The sequence below is a fragment of the Meles meles genome, chromosome 7 (genome assembly GCF_922984935.1).
Source record: "Meles meles chromosome 7, mMelMel3.1 paternal haplotype, whole genome shotgun sequence".
Taxonomy (NCBI): domain Eukaryota; kingdom Metazoa; phylum Chordata; class Mammalia; order Carnivora; family Mustelidae; genus Meles; species Meles meles.
Window position 1 is genome coordinate 138755406 of NC_060072.1, and position 21688 is coordinate 138777093.

At 37.3% G+C, this 21688-nt stretch overlaps 1 protein-coding gene across 1 annotated transcript in view; it reads right to left on the minus strand.

Moving 5' to 3' along the window:
• Nucleotides 1–240: 240 nt before the first annotated feature.
• The window catches only part of LOC123946516 (ankyrin repeat domain-containing protein 26-like), a 166323-nt gene continuing 144875 nt past the window's right edge, over nucleotides 241–21688 (minus strand). The window contains 5 exon segments of the mRNA XM_046011878.1: nucleotides 241–380; nucleotides 1466–1511; nucleotides 14740–14968; nucleotides 16204–16418; nucleotides 17259–17528. Coding sequence (XP_045867834.1) covers nucleotides 241–380; nucleotides 1466–1511; nucleotides 14740–14968; nucleotides 16204–16418; nucleotides 17259–17528 — 900 coding nt within the window.

The following is a 21688-nucleotide window of genomic DNA, read 5'->3' on the forward strand; positions in this document are numbered from 1 at the left end:
CTGGTATTTGGGCAGCCTAAAGCATGTAAAACCCATAATGCTGATTTCCACATAAAAAATCTCCTTAAAAGTCAATTAGCTGCCAAGAAACATAGCTTAAAATATTATATAAACTTTCATTACACACATGATCCAGAAATATTTTTCTTTAATAAATATTTTTTGCATATCATCCATTTAATAGGAAACAATTAAAATGTTGTATAAACATCCAGTAAATAAATTTTTACTATTCATCTTTCAGATGCTATACTTTTTCTTCAGAAACTCTGAGTATTCTCTGTATGATTTCTGTACATCATCACAATTTATATGTCCTTCAAAAGTAGATTCCAAAGAGGTGGCCCCACCAGATGAGCCTGATTCAATTTCAGCAAGAGCTGAAAAGAAAAAGAATTACAGTCTTTATCTACAATACTTCATTCTTAACTAAAAGTTAGTAAAAAAAAAAAAAAAAAACAAAGTTGAAGCCTTATGAGTATTATGAAGAATGAAAAATATCTAATAAAACTACAATATAAAATACAAGATAACTTTTAAATATATTTTGCTCACAGTTGCCCACTGAGGTAATTGCTATTGTGGATAAATATCAGAGCTTCTGTTTTTCTCATTACAAGATGATAACAGAGCCCACCCGTGAACAATCATATAGGACAGACTGAAAAATCAAACAGGCAACTTTCAGAGTTGAACATAAGAACACACAGAAGGAAAATCCTAGTTTTCTATCAATATTGTCTGCTTTTTGGTGGAGGGGATATGTAAGCTGATACCTGAAGGATAGGGAAGAAGTGTGCCAGGTAGAGGGAAGACGCATATACAAAGAACATACACAGAGAGTGAGGAAGAACACTTGTGGAATTGCAAGTCAATGCTGAAGAGGTGCGAGAGCAAAGCAGCAGAGTAGGGTAAACGTTAGCGATAGAGAAGGCTGAAAAATCTGGCAAGAACCAGACTGATTGGGGTGTTTTTATTCCATGTATGGAGCTTGGAATTTTACCCAGTGGCAAAAGGTAAATCAATGACAAAATCAATGACTGAAGATTTAAATGTCACTTGTCAAGTGACAGCTATTTGAACTATAATTGCTTAACTATTACTTAAGACAAGACTGCTTTTTTTTGGGGGGGGGTATATCATTAGCAGAAACAAGGATTTGAGAAAGCCCACATATTCAGGTGGACAGTTCCAGAGGGATGGCAGAAGTGAAGGAAGATTATAGCTTGAAATAACAGATAAATAGGCATTTGGAGATTTTTTTTTAAAAAAGTCTGAAACACAATGACTAAATGAGGAATAAGTATATTTCTCATTATGTTTATGTTTTACATTTTTATTAGATATATATTAAAAATTTTAACATAGGACCTATTATCCAAACAATGGAAATCAATGCCATTTACCATTCATAGTTTATTTCAGAAATCAATGATCATCTTAATTCAGAAATTTGGCAACATACCTTCCTCTACTTCTCTAGTTATGTTTTTTTCCAACTCCAGTTGCATCTGAAATTAGTCAAATATTATTTATAATGTTCAAGTTAAACAAGAGACATTACTGTAGGAATCATATACAGCTTATGAAATGTGAACTTAAAATAACACTATTATGTCTTCCATGTTGTTATGCTCCACAAATAAGTGAAACCATATGATAATTGACTCTCAAGAGGAGAAGGGAGTTGAAGGAAATTGAAAGGGGAGATGAACCATGAGAGACTATGGACTCTGAAAAACAATCTGACGGTTTTAAAGGGGCGGGCGTGGAAGGCTGGGGGTGTCAGGTGGTGGGTGTTTTGGAGGGCACGATTGCATGCGGCACTGGGTGTGGCACATAAACAATGAATTCTGTTACACTGAAAAGAAATTAATAAAAAAATTTAATATAAAAAAACCACTATTAGAGACTAAAACTAAGTTAGGGATTGCTTAAATAGAAAGATAATCACATAAATAAAATAAATCCCTACTTATTTTAATCTTAGGCAACAGAAGAAATGCGTGTAATGCTATTTAGATAAATCTGATAAAAAGTACAATTAATAGTGGTCTATTAAATATACAAAATTTATAGAAGAAGAGGAATATGGCAGAGGCATAGGGGACCATAGTTTTGTCCAGTCCCTGGAATTCAGCTAGAGTTTTCAAATCATACTGAACACCTGTGAACTCAACCTGAGATCTAAGAAAAGAACTACTATAATTCTACAAATAGAAAAATGACCACGTTCTGCAAGGTAAGAGGTGTGGTGTGGAGAAATGAATCCAAGGTGATATATGGGAAGATAAACTGTTGGTGGGGTGGGAGGCATAAACCGCCTATCAGAAAGTGATATAGCAGTGGCGTGCAAACTGGAACTTTTATAAGTCTAATCTGGTGAGGGACATCCCTGCTTGAAAATCATTCAGGTGGAGAAGTAGGTCGGAATCCTAGGAAGAACTGCCTGATCTCAGGATCCCTGAGGTCACAGACAGAATGGGGTGCCTGAGTATGGGAGAGTTCCCAGGTGTTTCAGCAGGGAAACCAGATGCAATCAGAGAGCAGAGGAGGGGGCTTTCAGCTCAGTGTTGCCATTAACCACAAACCCCAGCCCATTGGGTAACTGCTCTTAGAGCAGGGGCCAAACACGCAGAAAATCCAGGGCAAGACCTCCCTCCCTCCCCCTGGAGGAGCGTCATGAATGCTGCTTTGCAGGAGACTGCAAAGTTCGGAAACTCCAAAGGGGGTTGCATGGCTGAGATAAAAATGCTGAGAGTGCATATAGAAACCAGGGAGACAAGAGTGATTGACAGATTTTCTGTGAGGACACACTGAAAGTGGAGGGTGCCCACTTTCAGCTCTAGGTCTGGACACTGGGAGGCTCACATTTTCATTCTAATCCTCTCATGCACTGTGGAAAACCGTCAGGGAACAAAAGCCACAAAGAGGAATCTGGAAGCCCTTACTTAGCTTGGCCCCCTGGCAAGGGCTGTGCAATACCACAAGGGCAAAGACCTCGGAGAATAAGCTCAAACTCAAAGGCTCTTCCCCCAGGAAATCAGCAAGAACTTCCCACTAGGATCAAGTTTAACCAATCACAGGGAAGTGCAAAGCTCTAGTGCTGGGGGGAAATACTATATAGGACTTATGGCTCCTTAATCTTTCAAGTTTAATTTTATTTTTCTTTTTTCATTTCAACCAATTTCTCATTTTATCAACTCAGGTTTTTTTAACTTTTTTAAATTTCAATTTTTATAGTTACATTCTATCCTTTCATAGTGTTTAACTTTATTTTTGCATATGTACATTTTTTTCTTTCTTTACAATTTTGGGATGCAGTTCCCTCCAGCAAACAGACCAAATTTTTCCCAGAATCTAGTGCATTGCTCTGTTCTCATCACCTGTCTGATTATATTCTCTCTCATTTTAAATTTTTATTTTATTTATTTTGTTTTCTGGTCTCTTCTGATTGGTTTAAGATTATATTTCTCTGGGTTGTTTTTGTTATTTTAGTATTTTGTTCTTTCATTTTCTATTCTTCTCTAGACAGAATGACTATATGGAAAAACTCATCTGAAATAAGAGAACAGGAGGTACTACTGACTGTCAGGGACTTAATCAGTATGGATATAAGTAAGATGGCAGAATTAGAGTTTGGAATAACAACTATAAAAATACTAACTGGACTTGAACAAAGCACAAAAGACACTGGAGAATCCCTTTTTGCAGAAAAAAAAAAAGAACAAAAATATTACCAAGTTGAAATCAAAAGGTTATTAAGGAGATGCAATAAAAAAAAATGGAGGCTCTACCTCCAGGAACAGTATGGAGGTTCCTCAAGAAGTTAAAAATATGACCCAGTAATTGTACTGCAAGGTATTTACCCCAAAGATGCAAAAATACTGATCTGAAGGGGCACCTGGATACCAATGTTTATAGAAGCAATCTCCACAATAGCCAAACTGTGGAAACAGCCCAGATGTCCATCAACAGATGAATGGATAAAGAAGATGTGGTGTATATATAAATATAATGGAATATTACAAAGCCAACAAAAAAGATGAACTCTTACAATTTACATTAACATGGATGGAAATGGAGGGTTCTATACTGAGAGAAATAAGTCAATCACAGAAAGACAATTAACATATTGTTTCATCCATATGGGGAATATGAGAAACAGTGCATAGAATCATAAGGGAAGGGAGGGAACACTAAATAGAAGAAATAAAAGAGGGAGACAAATCATGAGAGACTTTTAACTATAGGAAAAAAACAGAATTTTGCTGAAGGGGAGGTGGGATGGGGTAGGGGTGATGGGCATGAAGGAGGGCATGTGATGTGTAGAGCACTGGGCATTATATACAACTGATGGTTAACTGAACACTATATCTGAAACTGATATATCATGTATCAGCTAATTGAATAGAAATTTTTAAAAAATTCATCACGTACATAACGGATAATGGTGAAATAAAACACTACTTATCTTTTACAGACTTACTGAGCTATAATTAACTAATAAATATTAACTTTTTCAAATTAAAAAATTCGGAGGCACTAATGGCTAGAATAAATGACACAGAAAGGAGAAGTAGTGACAAAGAAGACAAAATAATAGAGAATAAAGAAGTTGAGAAAAAAGAGAGATAAACCATTACTGGATCACAAGGGGAGAAATCAAGAAATAAGTGATACCATAAAGCAAAACAATATTAGAATAACTGGGATCCCAGAAGAGGAGGAAAGGAGGTGTGGCAGAAGGTATATCTGAGAAATTATAGCACTGAACCTCCATAATCTGGGGAAGGAAAAAGGCATTCAAATCCAGGAGGCACAGAGAACCCCCTTCAACATCAATAAGGGTAGCCCAACACCTTGACATATAGTAGTGACTCTTGCAAATTTCAGCGACAAAGAGAAAATCCAGAAAGCAGCACAGGACGTGCCAGAAAGGACTGGCATGGTATAGTCAGGGTGCTAATATGAAGCCAGAACAATATGCAGCCAAGAATACGTTATTCAGCAAGACTGTCATTCAAAATAGAAGGAGAGATAAAGAGTTTCCAGGACAAAAAGAAACTAAAAAATCTGTGACCATCAAACCAGCCCTGCAAGAAATACTAAAGGGGATCCTTTAAGCAAAGAGAGAGCCCCAAAATGAGATAGACCAGAAAGGAACTGAGACAATATACAGAAACAACGACATTACAGGCAAAACAATGGCACTCAATTCATATCTTTTAATAGTTACCCTGAAAGTCAATGGGCCACATTCCCCAATCAAAAGACATAGGGTATCATTGGATAAAAAAACAAGACCCATCAATATGCTATCTGCAAGAGACTCATTTTAGATGCAAGGACACCTCCAGATTGAAAGCAAGGGGGTAGAAAACCATTTACCAATGCTAATGGACATCAAAAGAAAGCCAGGGTAGCAATCCTTCTATCAGACAAATTAGATTTTAAGCCAAGGCCGTCATAAGAGATTTGGAAAGACACTCCAAAAAGTGTCTCTCCAAAAAGAAGATCTAACAATTGTCAAGGTTTATGCCCCTAACATGGGAGCAGCCAATTACATAAGCCAACTAATAACAAAATTAAAGAAACACATCGAGCATGATACAATAAATAGCAGGGGACTTTTACACCTCACTCACTGCAATGGACAGATCATCTAAGCAGAAGATCAACAAGGACACAAGGACTTTGAATGACACACTGAACCAGATGGACTTCACAGATATATTCAGAGTACTCTATGCCAAAGCCACAGAATACATATTCTTCTCAAGTGCACATTGAGCTTTCTCCAGAAGAGATCACATAATGGGTCACAAATCAGGTCTCAACAGGTACCAAAAGTTTGGGATCATTCCCTGCATATTTCCAGACCACAGTCCCTTCAAACTTGAACTCAATCACAAGAGGAAATTTGGGAAGAACTCAAATACACGGAGGCTAAAGAGCATCTGACTAAAGAATGAATGGGTCAACCAGGAAATTAACGAACAAGTAAGAATTCATGGAAACAAAAGAAAATGAAAACACAACGGTTCAAAATCTTTGGGATGCAGCCAAGGCAGTCCTGAAGAGGGAAATATAGAGCAATACAAGCCTTTCTCAAGAAATAAGAAAGGTCCTAAATACACAACCTAACCTTCCCCCTAAAGGACCTGGAGAAACAACAACAAAGAAAGCCTAAATACAGCAGGAGAAGAGAATTAATAATGACCAGAGCAAAAATCAATGAAATAGAAACCAAAAGTACAGTAGTACACGGCAACAAAACTAGGAGCTGGCTCTTTGAAAGAAGTAATAGGATCGATAAACTCCTGGCCAGACTTTGCGAAAAGAAAAGAGAAAGGACCCAAATTAATAAAACCATGAATGAAAGAAGAGAGATCACAACCAACACCAAGGAAAAACAAACAATTTTAAGAACATATAATGAACAACTATTTGCCAACAAATTAGGCAATCTGGAAGAAATGGTAACAGAAAAAGCTGAACATACCCATAACCAGCAAGGAAACTGAAGCAGTCATCAAAAATCTCCCAACAAAAAAAACTCCAGTTCCAGATGGCTTCCCTGGAGAGTTCAACCAAATACTTAAAGAGGAATTAATACCTATTCTTCTCAAGCTGTCTCCAAAAATAAAAATGGATGGAAAATTTCCACACTCTTTCTATGAGGCCAGCATTACCTTGATCCCAAAACCAGACAAAGACCCCACAAAAAAGGAGAATTACAGACCAATACTGCTGATGAACACGGATGCAAAAATTCTCACCAAAATACTAGCCAACAGGATCCAACAGTACATTAAAGGGATTATTTACCATGACCAAGTGGGATTTATTCCTGGTCTGCAAGGGTGGTTCAACATCCACAAATCAATCAGTGTGACACAATACATTAATAAAAGAAAGGACAAGAACCATATGATACTCTCAATAGATGCAGAAAAACCATCTGACAAAGTACAGCATCGCTTCTTGATTAAAACTCTTCACGGTGCAGGGATAGAGGGAACATACCTCAATATCATAAAAGCCATCTACAAAAAGCCCACAGTGAGTATCATTTTTAATGGGGAAAAACTGAGGGTTTCACCCCTAAGGTCAGGAACACGGTAGGGATGGCTACTCTCACCACTGTTGTTCAACATAGTACTAGAAGTCCTAGCCTCAGCAATTAGACAACAAAAAGAAATAAAGGCATCTGAATCAGCAAGAAGCCAAACTCTCATTCTTCACAGATGATGTGATACTCTTTGTGGAAAACCCAAAAGACTCCACCCTAAAATTGTTAGAAGTCCTACAGGAATTCAGCAAAGTGGCAGGATATAAAATCAATGCATTTCTATACACCAACAATGAGATAGAACAAAGAGAAATTAAGGAGTCAAACCCATTTACAATTGCACAAAAAACCGTTAAGATACCTAGGAATAAACCCAACCAAAGAGGCAAGAGATCGGTATTCTGAAAACTATAGAACACTCATGAGAGCAACTGAGGAAGACACAAAGAAATGGAAAAACCTTCCATGCTCATGGATTGGAAGAACAAATACTGTTAAAGTGTCTATGCTTCCCAGAGCAATCTATGCATTCAACACAAACCCTATCAAAATACCATCAACATTTTTTCAGAGCTGATACAAATAATCCTAAGATTTGTATGGAACCAGGAAAGACCTCAAATAGCCAAAGGAATGTTGAAAAAGGAAAGCAAAGCTGGTGGCATCACAATTCCGGACTTCAAGCTCTATGACAAAGTTGTCTTCATCAAGACAATATGGTATAGGCACAAAAACAGACACATAGGTCAATGGAACAGAATAGAGAGTCCAGAAATGGAGCCTCAACTCTATGGTCAACTAATCTGTGACAAAGCAGGAAAGAATGTCCAATGGAACAAAAGACAGTCATTCCAACAAATGGTGTTGGGAAAACTGGACAGCCACAAGCAGAGGAATGAATCTGGACCATCTTCTTATACCACACACAAAAATAAGATTCAAAATGGATGTAATACCTACATGTGAGACAGGAACCCATCAAAATCCTAGAAGAGAGAACACAGGTTGTATTCTCTCTGACTTTGGCCAAAGCAACTTCTTGCTAGACATGTCTCCAAAGGCAAGGAAAACAAAGACTTCAGCAAGATAAAAAGGTTTTGCATAGCAAAGGAAGCAACGGACAACACTAAAAGATGACCTACAGAATGGAAAATGATACTTGCAATTGACATATCAGATAAGAGCTAGTATCCAAAATCTATAAAGGATTTATCAAACTCAACACCCAAAGAACAAACAATCCAGTCAAGAAATGGGTAGAAGAAATGAACAGACATTTCTCCAAAGAAGACACACAAATGGGCAACAGACGTGAAGAAAAAAAAAGCTCAACATCGCTTGGCATCAGAGAAATGAATATAAATCAAAAGCACAATAAGATATCACCTCACACCTGTCTGAATGGATAAAATGAACAAGTCAGGAAACAACAGATGTTGTCAGGCATGCAGAGAAATCAGAACACTCTTACACTGTTGCTGGGAATGTAAGCTGGTGCAGCCGCTCTGGGAAACAGTATGGTGGTTCCTCAAAGAGCTGCAAATAGAGCTACCCAACGACCCAGCAATTGCAATACTATAGATTTACCCCAAAGATATAAACATATTGATCCAAAGGGGCACCTGCACCCCAATGTTTATACCAGCAATTTTATTGATTTATTTATTTGAGACAGAATGAGAGATACAGAGCATGAGTGAGGGAAGAGGCAGAGGGGGAGGAAACAGCAGACTCCCCACTTAGCAGACAGCCTGAAGTGGGGCTCTATCCCAGGACCAAGGAATCATGAGCTAAGCTGAAGGCAGTCACTTAACCAACTAAGCCACCCAGGCAACCCTCAGTACCCTACATTAGACCCCATTTGGGGCATTCAGTGAGAGGATACCTTTTATGAGAAAGGTCTAAGTAAGAAAATTCTAGATGGGAATACTTGTAATATACGGCTGACCCTTGACCAGCATGGGTTTGAATGGTACAGGTCTACTCTACTTACACATGCACTTTTTTTGATACTGTATTTTAGTGTATTTTCTCTTATGTTTTTCTCATTAACATTTTTTTCTCTAGCTTTATTGTGAGAATATAGAATATAATACATGTAAGGTAGAAAACCTGTGTTAATGGACTATTTATGTTATTAGTAAGGCTTCCAGTCACCAGTACGCTATTAGTAGTTTAGTTTTTTAGATTCCATGCAGAAGTGAAATCATATGGTATATGTCTTTCTCTGCATTATTTCACTTAGCATAATCCTAGGTCGATCAATCTTGTCACAACTTGTCACAAATGTTGTCACAAAGATCCCATTCTTTTTAATAGCTGAATAAATATTTCATTGTATATGTATCACATATCTTCTTTATCTACTCACCTATTGATGGACACTGAGGTTGCTTTCATACTTTGGTTATTGTAAATAATGTTTCAAAAAACATAGTGGTGCATATAACTTTTCAAATTAGTGTTTTCATTTTCTTTGGGTAAATACCAAGTAGTGGAATTACTGAATGGTACTGCATTTCTATTTTTAATTTTTTGAGGAATCATAACACTTTTTGACAATAACATTATATTCAGGCCTTATAAAATTAATAATCTGACAACATTATTGGATAGCCTTGTAAAATTAATAACTCAGTACCACTTGATGAGAGAAACTTTTATTGAAGCAATTTTATAATACCATTAATAAATACTATGTAAAATATAAAACACTTTTTTATATGACATGACTTAAGGAATTACCAATGTAATGTTACTATCTTTTCCCCAAAACTTTTCCTAAATATTTATTTCTGTGACCTTTATTTCCAGGTGAGAACAGTGTTTAGATGGTAGAAATAGCTTGAAGTCCACTAATAAGGAGAACGCATTTGTAATTTTATTTATACTTTTCCATTTATCAAAAAAATAGGAGGTTAAGAAAATTATACACAGAAAAACAATGTACAATGTGTCAGCAAATTTTAATTCAAAGAATTATTAACTAGAAGGATTTTCTCATAACTGTTAGTTTTCAAACTATGGCTCATAGAAATCTAAGGTTCCACTGGGACACAGCAGGATTGAAGGAGAAGGAAGTCTACAGGTGTAGTCTCATCTCTCCTTTAGCTAACCAGCTCTACTTGTCTCTGTTTTATATAATACAGTTTAATGCAAAAAAAAAAAAAAAAAAAAGTTAAGTTCTATTCTTTGGAAAAAAAATTTTTCCCCAGAGGCATAACAGTCACTAATTTAGTCAAAGTCCCTAATTTTACATAAGAGACAAAAAGGCCTCAGAGAGACTGTAGTTTGCCTGAGGTCAAAAAACCACTTAGTTGCAGGCCAGGAATGTGTTTTAGGTCTTACTGAGCCTAGAGTTTTATGCCAGTTACTTCCTCATATTCAGGAAAAATACATGCATTTTAACTAGAACTCAGAGAAAATGAATACATAAAACTTTGTCATGTGGCTCAATGAAGTTAAGGCATTAGGCAGAAAACAGCTTTCTAACTAAAATATAAATTTTTACAGTCATGAACAAAAATAAAGGAAGAGAACTTATCTTAACTCCTATTAGTAAGAGTCAATATACTCAATTTATAAGCACAAATTTTTTTGACTTGAAGGGACAGGGAACTTGAAGGAGAAAATCTTTAGTTGAACCAAAGGACCTGAAACTGAGGAAATTCTTCCTTGAAAGAATTATTCATTTCCTTCAAATAAAACTTGGTTTATCAAAATCAATCAACAAATGAGTTACCTATGGTGTGAGTTATTTATGTCAAAATTTAAAACACTGAACAGATTTCTCTTTGCCATTTAGCCTCTCCATTAGTTCATATGTACAAAAACATGATTAACTTTAATTATAAACTAAATCCACTCAGAAATTATAGGTAAACCTTCATTTCCATGTGAGAACATTTCTCTACCTTCTTCATGACAGGAAACGAGATTCACCTAATGGGTGAATTGGGGAGAAGGCACTAAGCAGTGCCTACGTGTTTCCAAATCTCTTCTTTGAAAAGCTATGCCTGCCATAGTAACATGAATTGAGGTCTGCTTTCATCTTTGTGGGATGGGCATCAAACATCTGTTCCTTCCATTTACAGCTGTGTGTGGAAGTGCCTAATTTGGAGTAAAGTACTAGGAAGTTCACTGTGGCCACATACCTAAGCCACATCCTCCAATTTGTTAGTATGTATTGAAGTCACTAAGCTAATCTCCGGATGCCTGACTCCTGTGTTCTCAACTCAGAAAGAGAAGAGCAAGGTCATCTGCCACCTACTCCACCACAGTTCCAACAAGAAAAATGATCAGACGATACTTGGAAACGGTTTCTTCTTCCTTGACTTTATACCTAACATTCACTGTTCAAAGCAACATACTTTCAAGAGGGAAAAAGTAGAAAAGAACAATTTCAGAAATAAACACAGAAAGTCTAGGAGGAGATAGAGGAATATGTTCCAAATGAAAGAACAATACAACACTTCAGAAAAATAACTAAATGAAACAGAGATAAGTAATGTACCTGATAAAGAGTTCAAAGTCATGGTCATAAAAATGATCAGCAAACTTGGGAGAAGAATGGATGGATTCAGTGAGAACTTCAACAAAGAGAAAATATAAAGAAGAACTTATCAGAGCTGAAAAATACAATAACTGAAATGAAAAATACACCAGAGGGAATCAATAGCAGATTAAAATCTGCAGACGAACAGATCAGTGATCTACAGGACAGGGTAGCAGAAATCATCCAAGCCAAAAAAACAAAAAGATAAAAGAATTTTACAAATGAGGACAGGTTAAGGGACCTTCTAGGATCAAGCCCCACACCAGGCTCCATGCTCAGGGAGTCTGCTTCTCCCTCTCTCTGTGGCCCTCCCCTCCCATCTGTGTTCTCTCTTGCTTGCTCTCAAAAATAGATAGAAAGAAAGAAAAAAGAAAGAAAAGGCCATAACTAGAAATAAGAAAATTATGAAAGAAAGAGTTTTATTGGTAAAAGCAAACATACAATAAAAGTAATGATCAATAACTTTTATAAAGCCAGTATGAATGTTAGAAGACAAAAGTAGTAACAACAATTATATCTACAGTAATTAGTTCAGGGATACACAAAATAAAAAGATATAAACTAAGTCATCAAATACATAAAACAAGGTGGAGTGGAAAAATGTAGTGCTTTTAAAATGTGTTTGAACTTAAGTAACCATCAACTTAAAATAGACTTCTATATGCATGGGATGTTATATATGAACTTCATTGTGATCACAAAAATCTATAATATACAAAAAAGAAAAAGAAAGGCAACCAAGCATAACACTAAAGAAAGTCCACAAATTAGAAGGCAAGAGAGCAAGACAATAAGGAAACCAAATGAAAGAACAAGATTGAGGCCTCATTTACCATGAGCCTATGCTACTTTTGTCTACATTAGTAAGACCATGAATATACCTTCAAAACCATAAACCTATGTACATTGATTGAAATGGATATTTTAATAACAATGATACACAATGGAAACTAGCTGCTACTTTAAGACTCCCTATTATTCCCATCTTAGTCATCAGTCATTCAAGTGATGGCAAGGTGGATACATGTGAACTTCATTTTTAAAACTCTAATTGTGTGGCACCTGGGTGGCTCAGTCAGTTAAGGATCTGATCTTGACTTTGGTTCAGGTCATGATCTCAGGATTGTTGAGACTGCATCAGGCTCTGCACTAAGTATGGAGCCTGCTTACCCTCTGCACCTCACCCCCCACTGCCAGCTTGCACACACTCTCTCTCACCCTTTCTCTCTCTCTCTCTAAAAAAAACAATTCTGTATTTGCTTGATTTAGCAATTTAGAAAATGCTCTACAATTGCTCAGCAAGACATTTTGTAAAAATTGAGAAATAGTTTTTTGTTTTTTTTTTAAGATTTATTTATTTGACAGATAGAGATTACAAGTAGGCAGAGAGGCAGGCAGAGAGAGAGGAGGAAGCAGGCTCCCAGCTAAGCAGAGAGCCCGATGGGGGGCTCGATCCCAGCACCCCGGGATCATGACCTGAGCTGAAGGCAGAGGCTTTAACCCGCTGAGCCACCCAGGCGCCCCGAAGTTTTTTTTTTTTTTTAGAGATTTTATTTATTTATTTGACAGATAGAGATCACTATAGGCAGAGACGCAGGCAGAGAGAGAGGAGGAAGCAGGCTCCCCAATGAGCAGAGAGTCTGACGCGGGGCTCGATCCCAGGACCCTGGAATCATGACCTGAGCGGACGGCAGAGGCTTTAACCCACTGAGCCACCCAGGCGCCCCGAAATAGAAGTGTTGTAAGTTTTAAAAAATGCTCCAAGTAAGACAACAATTAAGGATGTACACTCAGGTAAGAAAATGACAACAATTACAACTTAAAAAGAAAAATTAATCTCTTTAGCATTACAAGTTTATTTAATTCATAAAAAGTACTTATCATGTCTTTGATAGTTGTCTTTCTCTGATTGACTTATTTCACTAAGCATAAAGACAACTATCATATGATCTCCCTGATATGAGGACATGGAGAAGCAACACGGGGGGTTAGGGGGTAGGAGAAGAATAAATGAAACAAGATGGGATTAGGAGGGAGACAAACCATAAATGACTCTTAATCTCACAAAACAAACTGGGGTGGCTGGGGGGAGGTGGGGTTGGGAGAGGGGGAGGGGGTTATGGACATTGGGGAGGGTATGTGCTATCGTGAGTGCTGTGAAGTGTGTAAACCTGGTGATTCACAGACCTGTACCCCTGGGGATAAAAATACATTATATGTTTATAAAAAAAAAAAAATTGGAGGGGGAGGCAAACCATAAGAGACTATGGACTCTGAAAAACAACCTGAGGGTTTTGAAGGGGCAGGGGTGGGAGGTTGGGGGAACAGGTGGTGGGTAATAGGGAGGGCACGTTCTGCATGGAGCACTGGGTGTTGTGCAAAAACAATGAATACTGTTACACTGAAAAAATAAATAAATTAAGGAGAAAAAAAAAGTACTTATCATGGATTCTTTTAAATAATAAATATCCATATGTGATTAAGTGTTTGGATTCTTATTGTTCAGTTATACATAGGGGTGGGAAAATGGGTAACAGCAAACTTTAAAATTGTTATGAACCGTGGTAAACCAGGAAATTAGTCAAAGCATCTAATATAGATTTCATTCGTGAGCAATAATGTTTACTTTCTAAATCGAATTTAGATGTAAGTTTTCAAGAAATTTAAAATGTGTCAGTTTTGCAGTGCCTGGGTAACTCAGTCAAGTGTCTGACTCTTGTTTTCGGCTCAGGTTATGATCTTAGGGTTGTGAGGCTGGGCCCCATGTAGGGGTTCCACACTCAGCAGGAAGTCTGCTTGAGAGTCTCATACTCTCTCCCCCTCTTGTACACTCTCTAAATTAAATAAAATCTTGAAAAAATAAAAATATGTCAGTTTAGTTACATTTATTGAATTAAGTTAATAATAGGTATCTCTTGAAAGTAAGAGCTCCAGGAACTAAGAAAAAAAATTAAAATTTCTGTCTCATTTCTTTATTAGCACAAATAATTATGACTTTTACTTAATGTGTATTAGTTAGCTAAACAACTCAGAGTTTTACCAAATAAAAACAAAAACTATATCAGAAATCTGAAATCCAAGGAAAAAAAAGAAAGATAATATAACTAACCTTGGTCAAGAAAGACTCGATGTCATTACTTGAACGCCGTGAGTTTAAGGTACGAGTCACCGTGACTTCTCTTAGAGGAACATTTCTATTGAATAGTGAACTATTATTAACATTTCTAGCATAAGGCAGATCAGGGGCTGGCCTCATCTTAATAGTGTCGGGCAAAGTTTGCTTCTGCTGCTTCTCCATCAGCAGTTTGGTACTAGTCTCTGCCAGCCTGTCACGAGTCCTGTTAAGATTACAAAACACAATGCTTAGTATTTCACTTCTCCCCAAATCAGTCCTAAATTACTTGCATTCTTTAAAGTTTCCATAATAGTAAACAGAATGTGCCATTAAACAGTGTTTTAACATGGTAAATGTGACAGAGCAGACCTACTATGTATAATTATAGGTGTAAAACTGTTCTGAAGAAGTACATATATTTCTGGGGTTCCTAACTAGCAAGTAATTCAAATTAAGGAGGGAGAGAAATGGCTATCAGTGATGTCCATGGCTTAACAGGTAATGCCTGCTGCCTTCTGGAATGGTTGTACTTAAAAGATTCTTGGGGAGGCCATGACACATACTTATATTTAGTAAACCAGTTTAGAGCTGCAAAAATAAACCATCCTGGGGGGTCTGCTTGTCTCAGTCAGTTAACCATCTGCCTCCAGCTCAGATCAGGACCCCAGAGGCCCAGAATTGAGCCCCACACTGGGCTCCCTGCTCAGCGGGAAGCCTGCTTCTCCCTCACCCTCTGCCTGCTGCTCCCCTCTGCTTGTGCTCACTTGCTCGCTCTCTCTCTGTCAAATAAATATATAAAATCTTGAAAGGAAAATGAAAATAAAAAAAACAGCTCTCAAAGACATTTTTCAAGCATTGGCTTTCACCACTCTTGTACATTTCACACATTACCTCAGCGAAACTGAGCATTTGGCACTGAGGAATGATTTAGACGAACAATTGCTAGGGGAGAAGTAGATGGCAGAGTTGTGATCAGAAAGAACTGAAACAGCTCCAGAGGCGATTAGGTTATAACACAGATACCAGGGTACTGGAGGTGGAATCTGCCCTTTCCGTCTTGACCTTTTGGGTTAAAGATGCACTCTTCCAAAAATAAACTAACATTAATAAATAAATATTAATAAACTCATTTCTATTTAGTGTAATTCTGACAATTTTATAATAATACGCTGTCTAAATTATAAACCTTCAAACAATTAGTTTAAAGACTAGGAGATCAGATTAACTGAAAATATTCAAGGGAAAAAATAAAATCATTTAAACCAAAAAAAAGAGAAATGCAAACTGTCTTGGACTAACATTTCAACAGTAAGTTCATTTACAAACATCATTTTTCAAAATTATACTATCTAGTTGGCTTTCACTTACTACTGATCTCATGAACATGGCTCCATAAAAATTATGGTTTAGAGGCAATTTAATAAGCTAACTCTACTTCCTATGATTGTTTTAACTTACTTGTTCAGTTCATTTGTCAATGACATTCGATGTGTTACTTCTTCTAGGTAGAGATGCTTGTATCTGTCCAATTCTGTATTAATAACATCTCTAGAATTTTTCATTTTGGATAATTCAAATTCCAGCTCTTTAATTCTGAGTTCCATTTGACTTCTTAGTGAAGCATTATTATTTTCTCTTAACAGTGTTACGCTTTCTTGAAATGCTACTTGTGTCTAAAGCAAATTAAAAGCTTAGTTTTAAAAGTGTTACAACCTGGGTAATTACAGTATATTTCTTTCTTTTAGTTTTGTGTCAATGATTCAGAGAGCAATTTTTAAAGTGAAAAAAAGCTGAAATGTAAAATATTTATCATTAATGTGAAACTGAATTAAATGTAAATAATGTTCATTCTTACATTAGGACTCATGCAATCTCATAATTCAAAGAATAATAAAATCATTTAAATTTTTAAAAAGTGAGCAATACAACTTAAGAATAATCGAGGTACATGGGGTGCCTGGCTGACTTAGTCAACTGAGTGCCTGACTCTTGGTTTCTGCTCAGATAGTGATCTCAGGGTCCTGGGATAAAGCCCTGTGGCGTACTCAGCATGAGGTATGCCTGGAATTTTCTCTCTACCTGTCCATCCTCCATTTGTGCTTTCCAAATAAATAAATAAGATATTTAATATAAAAAAGGAATGATCTAAGTATGATACAATTTCTTTTACGTAGACATGCCCAGAATGGAGCCCAAACAAGCAACCAACTGAGCCACCCATGTACCCCATGGTAAAAAATTTTAAAGCACAATTTTTTCTTTTCCTCTCAATAACCTTGTTTTATACTAACTGGTCTTAAAAAATAAAATGACTTTCTACTGTAAATCATTCTGAAAGATCAATTTAGTGTGAATAATGATGAAAACTGAAATTTTTAAAGGGAAGGAACAAATGTTTCCAGAAATTTACCAAATGGCCATAAAGGAAGTAGAGGAAAAATCTCCAGTGCATATAACCAAAATGTAATTTGCAGTGAAATGAATTAAAGCATTTTATAGACAAATAAATTAACCTCTAAAAATAGATCCACTTCTTTTAATTTTTCTTTTACGTTCAATCTTGTCCTTTCTTCGAACTCCAGTTTATATTGTTCTATTTTACTGTATTCTACTATATTGACTTCTATACAACTTCTGAGGTTTACTACTTGTTGTTCCAACATCTTTGTATTCTTCTCTAGTTTTTCACATTTCGTCTGTATTTCTTTCATAGATGATAATTCCTGAGTAAGAACCTGGTTTTTTGAAGACACAGTTTCCAGTTTTACTGTAAGGTCATCAACCTGCATGAATAAAATAATACAGTTTGGAAGTAGAGTGAAAAGAGTCTAATGCAAAGCTAAGACCCAAAATTTTTTTAAAGATTTTAAATCTCTGCACCAAACATGGGGCTTGAACTCAAAACCCCAAGATCAAGAGTCACATACGTTACTGACAGCTCCAGCCAGGTGCTCAGATTTTAAAATAAGTTCATTTTCAACAAAATGTTATCTATATCGTAGTACAGTCTTGGAATGTGGAACCTCAAATAACTCAGAAAATCAAGAACAAAATTACAACCACTAGGAGTTGCTAAAATCAATCTCTGCTATCATCCTCTTTACCACACATTTGTATTATATTTTTATACTTTTCTTTTTCTATGATTGTTTCAGATTTTTCCTCCATAAAATAACTGTAAGTCACATCTTAGTAGAAAGTCTCTGAACCCTTGCCTCATCTTAACACTCCAAAATTTTTTAAAGATTTTATTTATGTATTTATTTGAGAGGGAGAGAGAGCAAGAGAGTGAGGGCAAGAGCAGGGAGAGGGAGAAGCAGACTCCCCACTGATCAGGAAGCCCAGCATGGGGCTCAATCCCAGCTTCCCAGGATCATGACCCAAGCCAAAGGCACTTAACTGAGCCATCCAGGTGCCCTCATACTCCATAATTTTTAAAGAAGTTTTAGGAATACCATGTAGACTTATGTAGGTCTGAGCCAGTAAATGCTTACCAAAATAAGACTTTGAAAATAAGACTCTAATTAATGAATCTATAAATACTGATTCTAATGCCATCAGCCTTTTTCTGAATTAACAAATGTTTAATGCTAATTTGAATTGCATTCTAAGGAGAAATGATTCACAAGGTTAAGAAATCACATCTCTCAAGAAAAAAAAAAATTAGTGGGGAAAAATTTAGTGAGATAATCCATATATTTTTGGACCAAAAAAAAAAATTCCTTAACTCGACAGTGTTACAATCCTTTGTTACTTCCCACAAAATAAGAGAATATGCTAAGCAATAAAAACAACCAAAAAACTTGCAGGAGTTTCGGTGATGCTGAGTTGGGAAGAACTCCTTTCCTTTAGATAGGATTGGAAAGACAAGGTGAGTGGATGTGGTGGTTTTATAAATTGACACTTCTCCCATGACAATCGCTCCCCTTCATATGTGCTGGCCTTAGAAACTGGTTCCTAGTGAACAGAATATGGCAGAGCTGCTGTGTGATTTTTAGGGCTCGGTTAGAAAATGTGATAAAGCTTCCATCTGACTTTCCTCTTCTGGGAAACCTCACCCTTAGAATCCAGCTGTTGCGGGAAAGCCCAGGCTACCTAGTGAGTCTTCATGCAAATATTCCAGCTGAGACTGCCCTGGCTAACATCCTAGCCCAAAGCCAGCCTCAATAGCCCAACATGTGCATGAACAAGGTTTTAGAAGATTCTAGTTCCCAGCTTCCAGTCATCCCAGGTGATGCCAAATGAAGAAGAAATGAGTTGGCCTTACTCAGCCTTGTCCAAAGATTTGTGAACAAGATAAATGCTGTTTTGAGCCACTAGGTTATGAGACGGTTTATTACACAGCAATAAATAACTGAAACAGACACTGATATTAAAATGGGATGCTGCCATTAAAAAAAAAAACCAAAAAAACAAAACTAAACCTTCTTTGAACCAGGTGGTGGGTGGAACCTGAAAGAAGACTGAGAGTGAGAAGCAGAGAAGAGTAAGAATGAAAACCAAAAGGGCTTCCAATGACTGTTTGCGGAAACCTGACGGCCCTTGAAGAGGCTTACAGCAAAGGCTTCTAGACAAGTGAAGAAAATGACACTAGAGGGAAAAGGAACTCGTGCCACAAACCACTTGAAAGTAAAACTGACAGGAGAGAGAAGCTAAAGAAAGACTATTCAATATGAAGGAACCAGGACTTACTGGGTTCATCTACCTGTTCCTCATTTACAGCCTCTCCACATGCTGTATTGTCAAATAACGCTAAAATAAAGAAATGGCTTCTGAGATAAAAGCAAATCCTGGAAGACACGGCCTATGGGTGAAGCCAAAACTATAAACCCTTTATTAAGACTTGAGAAGGATTTAAGATGTGCCTCAAATTTCTTTAAGGATCTTAAGAGTATGAGAATTTGAAAGGCATTGTCAAATGAGAGCTGCACAGGAAACCTGAGGTGAAAAGCTTATCTCAAAAAGACCCAGGAGAATGGCTTTTCTAATGGCATGAAATCCAATCATATTCACGGAAAACTCAAAAAACGAAGAGAATTATAGTAGCAAAAACAGTGTTTGCGAGCTTGGACTAAAAGAGACCAAGATAGTACAAACTAAAAATAGGCCATTGAGTCTTAGAAGTCCCACCAGGAGGAAGCAGGCTGAAAAAGCAGCTACAAACACAGGTCATTCCTTAGGAAAAGGACAGAACCAAGAGCTCAAAGAGTAAAGCAAACAGCCATGGAGAAGCATTCGGGTGGTTAGGACCAAGTCCTAACTGAAGAACTGACAGCATGCTTCAGGGTGTGTTTCCAAACTGCTATGGACTAGTGTGCCTCCCATCTGCTTTCAATGGGAGAGTCCTCAGCAGGTTACCAGAGTGTTCCATTTTGAGTGGTAGAGAACTGTCTTCCTTAATTCACAAGGGTTCACTTGCACTCAAGGGACTATACTTCAGGCACCTTATCCCTGCTGTACCTGACTAAGATGATAAGATGTTGGACTCAGGCCTAAACCCAGTGCCAGGAGAACTGAGATTTATGGGAGGTATGGTGGGGAGGTGAGTGTATTTTTCATGTGGGAGGAATATAAAAAATTGTGGCTAGTGGGTAAATCACGCTGCTTTTTAAATGTGTGCATAGGTTTTTGTGTTTTTTTTTTTACCTATTTTTAATTAACTTATTTATTTTTTCAACGTAACAGTATTCATTGTTTTTGCACAACACCCAGTGCTCCATGCAATACGTGCCCTCCCTATTATCCACCACCTGGTTCCCCCAACCTCCCACCCCTGCCCCTTCAAAACCCTCAGGTTGTTTTTCAGAGTCCATTGTCGCCTATGGTTCGCCTCCCCTTCCAATTTCCCTCAACTTCCTTCTCCTCTCCATCTCCCAAGGTCCTCCATGTTATTTGTTATGCTCCACAAATAAGTGAAATCATATGATACTTGACTCTCTCTGCTTGACCTATTTCACTCAGCATAATCACTTCCAGTCCCGTCCATGTTGCTCCAAAAGTTGGGTATTCATCTGTCCTTTTTTTTCTTTTTAATAAACATATAATGTATTTTTATCCTCAGGGGTACAGGTCTATGAATCACCAGGTTTACACACTTCACAGCACTCACGATAGCACATACCCTCCCCAATGTCCATAACCCCCTCCCCCTCTCCCAACCCCACCTCCCCCCAGCAACCCCCAACATGGGGGGTTAGGGGGATAGGAGAAGAATAAATGAAACAAGATGGGATTGGGAGGGAGAAAAACCATAAGTGACTCTTAATCTCATAGGTTTTACATATTCATTCCATTAAAAAAAAAAAAAAAAAGACCATGGGCCTATCTTAGTGACTTTCTCCTAACACAATATGGTGAATTGTGAGCATCACAATGTGTATTCCAAGGCTAGGTTGCAAAAGACAATAGAGCTTCTGCCTTGCTCTGCAGCTCAGGCAGCTTTGTTGGAATTGAGCCCCCCATCTTGTAAGAAAGTTCAGGCCACAAAGAGTCCAGGTGTGCCTTCAGTGTTTCGGGTGTTTCGGGTGCCTGCCCCAACGATAGCCCTAGGCAATAGCCAGCATCAACACCACCAGATGTGAGTGAACAAATCTTCAAACAGGTCCAGCCCCAAGCCTTTCAGCTGCCCCACCTGAAGCTAGGGGAAGAGAAACAAGCTGTCCTGGCCACGCTTTTCCTAACAGTAGATTTGTCAACAAAATAAATGTTATTTATTTAAGCCACTAAACGTTGGGGAGTTCGTTAAGAAAAAACAAACAGATAGAAAAACGGATGACAAGAAGAGTTAATAAGATACATAATTTATACAGTAGAAACTAGTCTCCATTAAAGTGGGAAGTAATAAATGTTAAGATTAATTTTTTTTAATTTTTTAAAATTTATTCATTTGGGAGAGATATGGAGAGACAGAGCACAAGCAGGGGGAGAGGCAGAGGAGAGGGAG